The sequence below is a fragment of the Sminthopsis crassicaudata genome, chromosome 6 (genome assembly GCF_048593235.1).
Source record: "Sminthopsis crassicaudata isolate SCR6 chromosome 6, ASM4859323v1, whole genome shotgun sequence".
Lineage (NCBI taxonomy): Eukaryota > Metazoa > Chordata > Mammalia > Dasyuromorphia > Dasyuridae > Sminthopsis > Sminthopsis crassicaudata.
The window spans coordinates 165,257,419-165,271,697 of NC_133622.1; the positions used below are offsets into that span (position 1 = coordinate 165,257,419).

General features: G+C 34.9%; 1 protein-coding gene across 2 annotated transcripts in view; it reads right to left on the reverse strand.

Annotated features, from left to right (window-relative positions):
- The window catches only part of SLC4A4 (solute carrier family 4 member 4), a 379,308-nt gene that overhangs the window by 47,294 nt on the left and 317,735 nt on the right, over positions 1-14,279 (reverse strand). For both annotated transcript variants that reach the window (XM_074274439.1, XM_074274438.1), the window contains exon 16: positions 4,801-4,992. In XM_074274439.1, coding sequence (XP_074130540.1) covers positions 4,801-4,992 — 192 coding nt within the window. The remainder of the gene's footprint in view (positions 1-4,800; positions 4,993-14,279) is intronic.

The following is a 14,279-nucleotide window of genomic DNA, read 5'->3' on the forward strand; positions in this document are numbered from 1 at the left end:
TATTCTTGGTGCTATATTCTAAGTAATATGATAAATAAGTATTTGCATGAAAAATTGTATGTTTTGGGCTCCTAGCAATGATAATTATAACCATTATATTACCTTATTTTAAAAGAAAAATGAAATGCAATTAATAATGATAACAATAATGTAATGGGTCAGCTCACTCTTTGTTACCCTATATGGGTTTTCTTGGTAGAGATATTGGAGTAGTCTGACTTTTTTTTTTCTTCCAACTCATTTTACAGAAAAGGAAACTGAGGCAAACAGGATTAAGTGACTTGCCCACAACCATGCAGCTACTAAATAGCCACAGTCAGATTGGAACTCATGAAGATTAGTCTTCTTGACTTCAGATCTGGCACTTTATCCACTTGAAGGAGGATACAAGGCTTATGATGTCCATATTTACATGTAGCTCCTCATCAGCAAGGCAGCTGAAGTAGTTCTTCCCAAATGGAAGGAGGACTTGAAAGATCATAAGAAAATGAATTCCTTGACAGTTTTTTTATCTATACTTTTATAATAGTTTTTTTTCACCCTGAAGTTAAAGATGTGCTGATTTTTTTTCATTCTGAATGAGTACTCTACATAAATGAGAGGACCACACTAGCAGAAGGGACAAAGGGATATCTGGAAAACTAACACCAGACTTAATCATAGGCCGAAATTGAAGCTCTTTCTCTTTAGAAACACTAACAGCAACTTCATACAAATGAGAAGTCTCTTTATTGACCATATCTCCTAATATTCCAGAATTTTACTGAGAATCAAAGTCAAATTTGTTGTTGTTGGGTAGATCAAATGAGATAATATTTTAAAGTGTTTTGCAAACCATAAAGCACTTTATAAATATTAAGTGTTAACTATTATTGTACTGTTCTAGTCATAAAGCACCTCTCCTGTTTTACAGAATATTCCAAAAGTGTTGGAGCATTAATGGTTATTAATGCTTAAAACTACTCCAAGACTTTTCTGTAGGTGATTTTTCATATTTTATGGAGAGTGATTTTTAACAATCTCATCGCTCAGTTTCATTTGTGGAAGGAAGCATATTTATCAAGGCTGGTTAGGTGTTCTTTTACTATCTCTTTAATTACTTAGGAAATCGACTCCCCATCAGCCATTTCTGTTCTGTTCTTTCCAGTCTAAAGATGATTCATTCCCCTTTGGCAGAGAAAACAATAGCAAAAGAAGAATAAGAAGGGTTTTGTCGATGAACAGTTATTGTCTCATCTCGTTTTCCCTGGCTTCCATTTTTTTCTGTAAATATCTTTCGACAATAGAAGTCAGTTGGCGGGTTCCTTGTACATATACATCAGCCTCTTCAGACAACTGCCCCCTCCCTTTTTTTCTTAGTTGATTCTTCTTATATCTTTGGAATGTCATTCTTGAGTTTCTGTCCACACCCCCACACTCTCATTGAATTCTCTTGTAGAATTTAATCCTTTTAGAATTTAATGTGTTTCTTTTGAACCCTTCAAAATCTAGAATGCATATCCAGTTATGCCCAGATTCCCTAAAAGCAAAGTAAGAACTGACACAAAAGATGGACTAATTTACCATCACAAAAATATCAATCTGGAATGGGAGGACCCTCAAAATTTTACTTTAACTTAGAAATGTCAAGGTTATCCACTGCATACAGGACCATCACCAGTTATCTTGAATTTTGTCTTGCCACTTGACTGATAACTCTGGAGAAAAGCAAAGTTAATGACTTTCCACAGCTCTTAAATCCAACTCATACACAAGTCAAGACATCACTTTGTGTTGTCATTTTGGTTCTCTTCAAAAATAAAGAATGAACAACAAAACCTCTATCACAGACTCTAGGAAGCAATAAGCTTTTTTCCCCCCAAGGGTCTCATCATTTCCCCCAGCAATTGGTTGGCCCAGCATTGTAAGAATCAGAGCCAAAATAGAACTCCTTCTTGATTCTTCTGCTTGGAGGGTTCAAATTTCCCATTACTATTGAAACAAGCCTCTGTATCAATGCTATATCAGGATTTGTAACCTGAACTCCTCCTCTATTTTCTCTTTCTGTCCCGGTGGTCTGTAGTGATCACAAAAATCTCCTCAAGAAATAGATCTTGCCAAATGGGAGCAGCATCAATTAGAAGAAATGTTTTGGTATATACCATTCTTCCTCCTATCTCTAACAGAATAGGCAGCATGGTATAGTCCATAGAGAAGAAGTATTAGAATCGGAAAGGTCTGGACTTGAGTCCTAATTTTGACACACACCGGATAAGACCCTGGACAAGTCCCTTAATTCCTAGTATCCTAGATAATTCTCTAACAATCCAAGTTACAAAAATGTCAGTCTACATTGATAGAACATCTAAACCAATAAAAGAACAGCTTCAGTCTCCATCTCACTTCTAATGCTTGTCAATATTAAATGCTATGCCACATTTGGAAATTATCCCTTGCAATCATCTATTTTTTCCCGGATCACAGGCTGGTGATTCTGGCAATACTCTGACCAAAGTAACCAGAACATCTGAAATATCATCAGAACAATGACATTTGTTACCTGCCCTTTCCTTTATTGCGGCAATTCTATCTGGCTGGAAAATGACCTTGGTCTAACAAAGTAGGAGCAATTTTAGAAATCTGCAGAGCTATTAGCAACTTGGGAGTTGCATCATCTCTGCACACAAAGCTCAAAAAAAAGTTCTCTTAAATTGATTAGAAATGCAATATTTCAGCAGATCTTAAGGATTCCCATGAGATAGTTACTCATATTTCAGAAAGCACTTGTTCTATTATGTTTAATAAAAAGGACTCCTTCAGGAAGGAAAGGAAAAATTAAAGAGCTAGGTGGTATGCCCAAATAAATTAAAAGTTCCCCCAAAAGAGTCTAAAAGAAAGCTTTACGAGGACAAGAACATACAAATTAAAGGTTCATAGACTTAAAGCTGGAAGGAACCCTTGGAGTTCATCAAGACTGATTTCTTTATTTTACAGATTAGGAAACTGAGGCACATAGAGGTAACATGACTTGCCCAGTGATGCAAAGCCATTAAATATCTGAGGTAGGATTTGAACTCACATCCTTCTGCAACTTTGAAAATTATCTTAAGAAAGCCTTCAGTTCAGATCTTTGATTTTGAAACAGATTGCTTCCTAAATAATTCCCTGAAAATGTTTTTTTAAGCTTGATACTCCGAGAAGAGTGTCCACCCAGGAATTTGATTAACTAGCAAAAAAAAAAAAAAAAAAGTGCCCTTTTTCTGAGAGGACAAGAGTTTTCATATACTCCTTATTCTGAAAAATCTACTTTCTATTTGAAGTCATTTGAACTGTAGGGCCTCTACTGGACCCCAAATTATAGAATCCTAAACTCTTCCAATTAGAACTGATAGAGAATTAGGCTAGCCCACTTTTGCTTCTTTCTTTTACCCATGAGTACCTATTTACATCTTCCCTGTCCTTCATTTTCCATATTATAAATAGGACTAAATATTTGAGTTTATATGTGAACTACTGTGTGATGTTCCTATAAGGCAAAAGAATTTCCTTATGCATTATTCTGCTCTTATAAGCTCTCTTCATTTCATTTATAGATATAAACTAGATGCAAGGATTTTTTAAAATGTACACACAGGATTTTACAGAAAAGATCATTGATGGAATAAGAATCAGATCTCCTCAAAATGATCTGAGAAGGACAGCATTTTACACTTTGATGAGTGGAATTTAGAAGTAATTTTATTTTAGTATTTTATATAGAAAAATGACTCTGAAGGACTACTAATTTTAATTCTATGTTTCATGGGAAAAAATGGCCATGAAGGGCTATAATAAACTTAATTTGGTCTTCTCTCATAAATAGCATTGCTGATTCCTAGTTCATCCAGGAATATACAGTAAGAACTAGAAGGCCTGAACAAATAACTATAATATATATATATATATATTATATATATATATATATAATATATATATATATAAACAAATGTGTTTATATACACATGCACACAATTTGATATAGACACACACAAACACACATATATACATATATACATATATACATATATACATATATATATATATATATATACACATATATACACTTATACATGAATTTATACATATACATGCACTCCAAGCCAGTGCCAGTAGCCTTAACTTCCATCTTGCCACTGGATTTTGATAACTGAGGAAGAAAGACTGATGTTAATGACTTTGTGCAACTCAGCCCCACTTTAGTTCAATTCACACACAAGTCAAGCTATTTTCTAAGTTCAAATCTGGCCTCAGATACTTATGAGCTGTATGGCCTAAGCAAGTCCCTTAATCCTATTTGCCTCAATTTTTCTCAAAATGAGCTAGAGGAGGAAATGGCAAAAAAGTCCAGTATCTTTGCAAAGAAAACCCCTAAATGAGGTCATAAAGAATCAGACACAAGTGAAATAACTGAGCAGCAACAATAAATATACCTACCCAAATATAGATGCTCATATATAATTATATCTTCAGGGTAGGACCATCATAGAGCGCCATCATAGCTGGAGCTAGAAAGGAACTTCAAGATCATCTGGTCCAAACCCCCTTATTTTAGATTAGGAATTGAGGGCTAGAAATGAAATGACTTACTATACATGCTACAACTGACAGAAAAAAAAAATTCAAACTCTGGTTACTTTGGAGATAACACACACACACACAAAAAGACAAAACTTATCTTCAGTTTTCAGATGGTGTTTAAATGTACTTATTATTCTATTTAAATTTACAGTCATACCTGGGGTGAGGGGACCTATGATTCCTTTTAAATGCTAAGAAACTCACCATAGTAGGAAAATAGCGGCTGGTTTTGAACTTCTTCAGGGCCATAGAACATGTATATGTACCAAGAAAGAGGATAAAGGACATGAGTGTGATATCAGGAACATATTTACAGTTGTTGCCCATGAGCTCCCCACCATATTTCAAACACTCCTTCTTGGACAAAGACGACCAGTCAATGGTTGCATTATGAGGCTAAAGAAAAAAAAAAAAAAAATTTAAAAATATGTGAAACATAGAAACTTGTATTCATCAATTTATGACAATCTAATGCTACTGAAAACATAGTTAAGTTTTTTTCAAAATACTTAAGGTAAATCCATCCTTTGAAACAGATGTAATGCATTGTTTAGTCAATATGCCATAGTTATGTTTCTTTAAAAGAAACAAACCACCAAGTTTCCAGCTGAACTGGAACAGAGACATCCTCATCCTTTGAATATCTGAGTTCTTTTCCCTTTTTGTTGTTCCAAGAGAGATTTATTATTCTTCATTAAAAAAAAAGGATTCTATCAAAGTTTTCATCTGTTCTTAATTAAGCTACCAGTGTTACAGACACAAAATATGTATTCTGAAACCCTGATTGCTAATTAGTAGACTGAAAACCTAAAATATAGTTACATATTATCAGAGGCTGGTGCATTTTGACAAGTGAATTTTCTAAATAATTTAAGAATAACCCTTCAGCACCTAAATTTTTGGAGATGCTATTCTGTAGAAAAATCAAATTATATTAGCAATTTAGGAATGAATCCTTAATCTTTTACCTGTTTTATGGTCTCTTGTTTCTAAATCAGTCAATATTGAAAGCAAATGAACTTTATTCTGATAATTTGAGGCCATTATTACTAAAATTCACAATTATTATTACTCAATAATGCACAGAATGGTTTGTGATCTCATTGATTTAGACATCCGTTTCATTTCTGAAAATCACTTCCCAATCCTGCTTGCCCATCCTAGATTACTTTTGTCCATGTCCCCAAGTGAATTCGCTCAAGACTATGCATTCAATATGCTGGAAGATTTGTTTTAATCCATAAAGAAAACAGAGATAGTAGTATGAAAATATTTATTTCAAAGTTTAAATAGTGATAATTAACTCCTCTGGCCCTCCCATACTAGGAGTTATTATTTCCTTTTAGATAAATTTCTTCTTTATCTCCACGTTCCCAGCTGTTGTCTAAAGAGCTCAAGCTGTTAAATGTCTGACCTTTAGATAAATTGGTGTTACTATCTCAGCGTAGTGGGGGTGCATTTTCAATTTTTAAAGAAAAATTTGTTTGTTCATTAATTTCTTTTAAGGTTAAATATTTTGCATATGTGGTCATGGAAAAATGCCTTTTATGTGAGGATGTTTCCTTTGCTCCTTAAAAGCAAGGGAACCCTTTCCCATACCAAACATATCATTAATACTGGTGACTGCTTACAGAACTCTTGTGATATATGGGGTGAGGGGATTAAGTCACCATAAAACACCAACCCTGGTTTGAAGAAGCTTATTCTATAGATCTCAGAAAGTAAGATATTAAAACCACCTAACTTTAGAAAAAATTGAATGCAGATTTTTATAACATCATTTCTCCACAAATTTGTAAACAACTGAATTGCATAATCAGAACCTTTAGTTTTGATAGGTGATTAATCATACTTTCTGAGATTGCTGAATATAGATTTTCTTCAGGTATCTTTTTCCACTATTAAGGTCAAGATTTTCCTTCATTTAAAAAGTAAAATGTTTGATTTTGAAATGTTAATCTACCGCCCACATATATTTTAGTCAGCAAAATTTTAATATTTTTAAATCAGCAAAAGTGTACTATAATTTTAACTCTCTCTTCTAACATCATCATACATACATACATACACACATATACATAGGCTAAGCTTGCTTTCTGCCTTTTAAGATGATATATGGACTAAATAGTTGTATCAAGAAGGATTCAAGATGGTGGAGTAAAGGCAGGGACTTGCCTGAGTTCTCCTAAACTCCCCTCCAAAAAACATTACTATAACACCTCAAAATGAATTTTTGAGTGACAGAGGTGACAAAAAGACAAGTTAAAAGAATTTTCCAGCCTAAGACAACATAGAAGTTCAGCCAGCAGTAGGCCTCTGGGGTGACAGGATTAGCAACCAAGGGAACTTCCAGAGCACTCAGTTTACAGAGAATAAGGGGGGTTGGACAACTGATCAGAAGGAAACTACAGATCACCCTTTGCTGGAACTGAAAGAAAAACTCTGTGGCATTGTTTATATATGGATCTGGGTTGCAATCCTGAGTCCAGTCTCAAGGCAAGGAGAAGCACTAGTACATCAAAGCTTGTGGTCACAGAAGAGCAGAGACCTTGGTCACAGTTAAAGAGAGCATAGGCCAGGAGAGTAACAACCATACCTCTCCTTACATCACACCACCTTGAAAGAACTGAAAGCTTAGAAGTCTTTTAGAGCTAGCTGTGAAAACAGTAATGGAAGGAAGGAAGGAAGGAAGGAAGGAAGGAAGGAAGGAAGGAAGGAAGGAAGGAAGGAAGGAAGGAAGGAAGGAAGGAAGGAAGGAAGGAAGGAAGGAAGGAAGGAAGGAAGGAAGGAAGGAAGGAAGGAAGGAAGGAAGGAAGGAAAGAAGGAAGGAAGGAAGGAAGGAAGGAAGGGCAGAGGGAGGGAGGGAGAGAGGAAGGAAGGAAGGAAGGATATGAATGCAGAAAATTACTATGATGACAAGGAAGATTAAAACACAAACTCACAAGAAGATAACAAAATCAAAACTGCTATATCCAAAGCCTTAAAGAAAAATGTAAATTGGTATCAGGACCACAGTGAATTCTTAGAAGAGCTCAAAAAGAATTTCCAAAATCAAATAAGAGAGAGAGAGAGAAAAACTTGGAAGAGAAGTGGCAGTGATGAAAGAAAATCATGAAAAAAGAGTCAACAGTTTTATAGGAGGGGGGTACAAAAAACACCTTAAAATAAAATACCTCAAAAATTGGTCAAATGGCAAATGAGGCACAAAAAAACAGTGAAGAGAAGAAGGCCTTAAAAAACAGAATTTTCTAAATAGAAAAGGAAGAACAAAAGCTCACTGAAGAAAATTAAAATTAAAATTGGGCAAATGGAAGATAATAATTCTATGAGACATCATGAAACAATAAAACAAAATCAAAAAGAATGAAAAAATGGAACAAAATATGAAATATCAGGAAAATAACTGAAAATTAAACTATATCAAGGAGAAATAATTTAAGAATATCTGAACTACCAGAACAAATTACTACCAAAATAGAACAAAATAATACTACCAAATTAGAACAAAAGGTTTGGCAATTGTCAATGTTGTAAAATTACCCATGTACATATCTGGTCAATAAAAACTATTAAAAAAAAGAAGAAGAAAAAAGAAAAACCATGAGAGTGTCTTTATATCGCTTTTTCTGATCACTAATGAGCACTTGTCCTGTGAGAGTTCTCTATAAATTAGTCTTTTTGGCAAGCATTACCCAAATTATAAATGGTCAAAGATTATGAACACACAATTTTCAGACAAAGAAATAAAAACTATCTATAGTCATATAAAAATGTTCTAAACAACTACTGATTAAAGAAATGCAAATTAAAGTAACTCTTGAGCATTACCTCATATCTATCTAATTAGTTTATATGACAGAAAAGGGAAACGAAATATGTTAGAGGGGATGTAGGAAAATTAGGACACTGACATATTACTGGTGGAATTCTCACGAGCAATTTGGAACTATGCCCAAAGGGCCATAAAATCATGCATGCCCTTTCACTCAGCAATACCACTCCTAAGTCCATATCCCCAAGAAAGAGAAGAAAAAAGAAAAATGTCCTATACTGACAAAAATATTTGTAGCAGCTCTTTTTATAGTGACAACTGAAAATTGGGGAATGGTTGAATAAATTGTGGTATATGATTATGTTACAAAAACTGATGAGCAGAATGCTTTCAGAAAAACTTGGAAAGATATTAACTTATGTAAAGTAAAATGAGCAGAACCAGGAATACACTATACACACACAGTGACAGTAACATTGTATGATCCACTGTGAAAGACTTAGCTATTCTGATCCACACAATGATCCAAAACAATTGTGAAGAGCTTATGATAAAAAATGCCATTCATCTCCAGACAAAGAACTCTCGGAGTCTGAATACATATTGAAGCAAACTTTTATTTACTATCTTTTTTTCTTGTTTTTTTTTCTTTTTGGTTAATTTTCGTTTCAATATTACTAATGTGGAGATATGTTTTGCATGACTGCATATATATATAAAACCTATATGAAATTGCCTGCTTTCTCAATAAGGGAATTCAGGAAGGAGGGAAAGAATTTAGAGCTCAAAATTTTTAAAAATGAATGTTAAAAATTGTTTTTGCATGTGATTTGGGGAAAAAAAAGACAATCTATAAATAAATATGTATAAACAAGATATATATATATATATACACACACACACACACACACACACACACACACACACACAGAACTGGGGATAGTCTCAGAGAGTAAGCACTCAGATTAAGAAGAAATAGCTCCCAGTGAGGAAACACCCCTACAAATCCAGATTAGCACCTCTGTAATTTTAGTTTTAGAGAGTTCCCTAAGGTCACATGGCTAGTTTAAGTCAGTAGCAATAGTGCTCTTATCTACTTGATTTTTTTCCCCCTAAGCTTAGGATGAAGATGATAATGTGGAGAGAAAGAGACACTGAGAGAGTGGTTCTGATGATCACAGTACTGGGGAGCATGTGCTTAAAATGGGCAGGCAGACATGTGATAAGAGAGGGAAGATGAGAATCAGATGTTAGTTTGCAGAATTCACTGATATTCTCTTCCTTCTTCTGCCCTTGAGATTGTTAACTGCCTCCCAAGTCATGGGAAGTAAGCAGCAGCCGCTGCTAGTTATCAGAATGAGATTCTGAGGCTTCCATTAGAGATAGTGGCTGGCCATCTGAGTCTGCCAGAGCTCTGAAATGTGGAAGGAATCCATTCCAATTCTGAGTCCTGTGACTGACAGCTGCTGGCTTCTTATTGAGCTGGTGCATGTAGGCAAGACTGTCTCACTCTCTACTCTTGGTGCAGTCTACAACCCAGAACTGGACCCCAGACCCTCACCCATCTCATTATCCCTTTTCCATGAGCTAGATGAGCAATATATATCTCACTACTCTCAAAGAAAGCGTAGGGTAAGTGGGAAATGGTTTGGGAGATAAGTCCTTATAGGAGTTTTTTTTTTTTTCTTTAGTTTTTTGCTATTTTCAATAAAATACATGATCATAATATTATGTAAGAATCTGAATCTTCTGAGTGTGAAATATCAAGAGCAGAGAAAGGAAAGTCTAGCAATAAAATAAGAACTCTGGAGCAATGGGTTTCATATTTTCAAATATTTTGAATAATATTCCATATAATCCAATAAATTTTGGACCCAACAGGCACAGCCAACTTTAAACCATAGCTTTGCCAGACCTGCCCCCCTCTCCCCTACTGTGTATTTGAATTATCGTTCTCACTTTGGTACTAGGGGAAGCTATTAAGTATTCAAATCAATAAGAGGTTACAATAAGATGGTGATGCTTCCCACTAAATAAACCTGCCGCAGGCTGAATGGCCTCTAGTGGCCAAAGGAGTTACTGCAGATTTTGAAAGAATAGATCTATACATGAACTAAGGAACTATGGCTGCTGGATTGGTGGCTTAACGGGAGCACCAGCTGGTGGGCAACTCAGATCTTATGGTCCCCTGCTGGATAAAATATACAATGGCATGCTGCTTTTCTGTAGGCTTAAGAGAGGCAACATGCAAGCATATTAGAACTATGTATATTTCAATCTCCACTATTATAGTGCTCACATTATATATTACAGTTACAATCTAAGAGGACACAAAGATACTGTTTAAAATATACATAAAAGTTACTGTAAGGGAAGCTAGCTGAAATAGGTGAGTAACTCAACTCCATTTGGCTTCACACACAAAAAAAAGAAAGAAAGAGAGAGAATGAAAGAAAGAAAGAGAGAGAGAGAAAGAAAGAGAGGAAGGAAGGAAGGAAGGAAGGAAGGAAGGAAGGAAGGAAGGAAGGAAGGAAGGAAGGAAGGAAGGAAGGAAGGAAGGAAGGAAGGAAGGAAGGAAGGAAGGAAGGAAGGAAGGAAGGAAGGAAGGAAGGAAGGAAGGAAGGAAGGAAGGAAGGAAGGAAGGAAGGAAGGAAGGAAGGAAGGAAGGAAGGAAGGAAGGAAGGAAGGAAGGAAGGAAGGAAGGAAGGAAGGAAGGAAGGAAAAAGAAAGAAAAGAAAGCTTTCCCATCTGTTAAATAAAGATGAAAATTATACCACATGGTTGCTGTGAGAATAAAATTAGATGATATTTGCAAAAATCTATATAAATGCTATATAAATGCTAGCTATTATTATTATTCATAATTTTAAAAAATCTCTGTATATATAGCCTATCTATGATTTCACTGGTGTAGAAAATGCTTTGTATGTAAAGCTCCCCACTGACTGACAATTTGCCTGATGTTTACAGTCTTAACGAATGGTTTGAGACACTCAGAAGTTAATTCAATTCAGTTAAAATATTTATTAATCTCCTACTATGTGTCAGGCACTGTGCTAATTGATAGGTGACTCACACAGTGTTACGTGTTTTAAACAGTCAATTCCAGAAACTTCTGATTCCAATGCTATTTTTCTTCCCACTGCACACCACACTATCCTAAAATCATGAAGTGTGTGAAAACTATTGGAAATAGAAGTTTATGACACAGACTATGCTTTTAAGGCACTAATCTGACCAAGAGAAAAATAAAGAGTACACAAACATAAATTTGTATGTATATGTGTTTATACATATGGAAAGACACACATATTATATAAATATATATATGTATATATACATATACATATATATATACATATTACAAGGACTGTTTGAAATTTAAAAAGATTAGGGAAAAGGGTTATGAGAAATTCAAGAAGGGAAAGATTAGTTTCATTTGGGGGAAGGGCAGGGCAGGCTTAATGGAAGAAGTAGCACCTTAGAGAAGTGAGAAAGAAGGAGAAAGTGAGAAGGCAGTGAGGAACTATAGAATTTAACCAGTGGGACCAAACTGAAACTCATTACATGGATCAGAATCTATCTTTAGGACTTCTCAATAAAATCTCTCCTCTCCCCCCACCCAGTTCTCCCCCCACCTAAGCTTTCCTCTGAAACATCAAAATTCAGCTACTATTGCTCTCATCCCTTGCATCATTTGAATCTGCCTCATTTTTGAATCTTTGAAGCAATGGGAAAGGGCATTTGCCTCACATAAGCACTCAGGCAAAAAATGAATTCAATCCAATGCAGACTTATTTATGTAAGAAGTAAACAACTTTCAACTGAGCCCTGAGACAGTCAATACAATCCTCTCTCTTCTCTAGGGAAACTCACCAAACTCAGGAATTCAGACAGTTCTTTACATTTATAGCATTAATCTGGCTTGAGGGTCCCTCCATGGGAGGATAGCAGTGGGAGTTCTTAGAATGAATCCTAAGCTAGGAGACCCACTTCCCTCAGGTCTCATAGTTTGGAGGAGAAGGAAGAGGATACTTCTTTCTAAAAATCTTCATCTAGGAGTAGAAGTCTACTGTAGACAAACGGATAAAGTGGGAGTAAAGACACTGAAAATGGAGTTGGAGAAGGAAATAGCAAATCATTCCAGTATCTTTGTCAAGGAAATCCCAAATGTAGTTATGAATGAAATGAGTAGACCAAATATGATAATTCAACAACAGAATCAGGGATAAAATGTAGATAGATTGATAAATATAGTTAGCTAATCAAAAGATTGATAGATAATAGATACAGACATACAGATAGAAATAGATATATTTATAGATTATCAATTTTTAAAATATTATTTTCCCAGTAATCGGGAACCACTGAAGGTTTTTTAATATAATAATTATACCAGTATGTTGGAAAGATGAGAGGTGGGAGCTATACCCCAAGAGTCACTAAATTGTGCATACCCTTTGATCCAGTGATATTCTTAATAGACTAAATAAGGAGATCAGAGAAAAAACACACATATATGCACAAAGATATTCATTGCATATTTTTTGAGGTAGCAAAGAACTAAAACCTAGGGGAATACCCATCAATTGAGAAATGGCTTAGAGAAAATATTACATAGTAATGTTATAGAATACTATAGTGTGGCAAGAAATAGATTATTTCCAAGAAACTTGGGAAGACTTGTATGAACTAATGCAGAGTGAAGTGATCAAAAAGAAGAAACATTTATATTGTAACTTTAATATTGTAAAAATGAATGATCTTGAAAGATTTCAGAAATCAGATCAATGAAATCACTATGATTCTGGAGGACTACAGGTGAAACATGGTTCTCCTCACAGAGAAGTGATAGATTCAAGATCCAGAATATGGCATATGTTTTAGGACATAGCCAATATGGTTATGCTTAATTGTTATAAGGTTTTGTTTAACTTTTCCTCCCCCCCCCTCCACCACAGGAATAAGGGAGTTGGGAGGAAAAAAGTAATTGTTTAATAGTTTAAAAAATAAAATTTAATCCTGAACTGGAGGATCTCAGAAAAACCTGGAAAATCCTTCATGAACTCAAGCAAAGTCAAGTGTACTGTGTGCAAGTGTACTAGTAGCAATGTGTTGGGATGATCAGCTGTGAATGACAGTTATTCTCAGCTATACTATTGCTATTCTTAGCAGTATAATGATCCATGACTACTCTGAAGGATTTGTGATGAAAAATCCTCTCCATACCCAGAGAAAGAACTGATGAGGTTTGAATACAGACTGAAGCATGTTTCTTCCTCTCCCTCCTCCCACCCCCGTTTTTCTCTTTTTCTTGAGGATTTTTGTTTTTGTTTTTGTTTTGTTTTTTAGGAAGGGAGTTCTACATTTTCTTTCACAATGTGACTTTTATGGAAATGTTTTGTATAACTTCACAGTGCTTTCTTAATGGGAACTGGGGGTGGCAATAAGGGAGAAAATCTAGAACTCCAAGTTTTATAAACCAATGTAAAATTTCTTTCCATGTGATAGAGGGAAAATTTAAAAATATTAAATTAAAAATGTTAAATAAAATTTAATTTTGAAAACAGTACTTTTGTGACAGATAGTTGGGGAAAGAATAGACCAGAAGGAGGGAGAGCAATTAGAAGGCTATTAGAAAAGTTCATGGGAGGGCAAATAAAGCCAAACTTGTGTACTTATAATGAGAAGAGAATCAAAACTCTATATGAGAAATAATGCCAAGGTGGAATCGATAAGATAGGATTGGGCAACTGATTAGATAATGTAGAGGGAAAGATCTAAGAGGTCTAAAAAAATCAAAGGGTCAAAGATGACTCTAAGGTTATGAGTCTGAGAGAGTAAAACGATAGTTGTGTCAGAAAAATAAACTGAAAAAAATTTAGAGAAAGGGGCATGTTTTGGGGTAAAG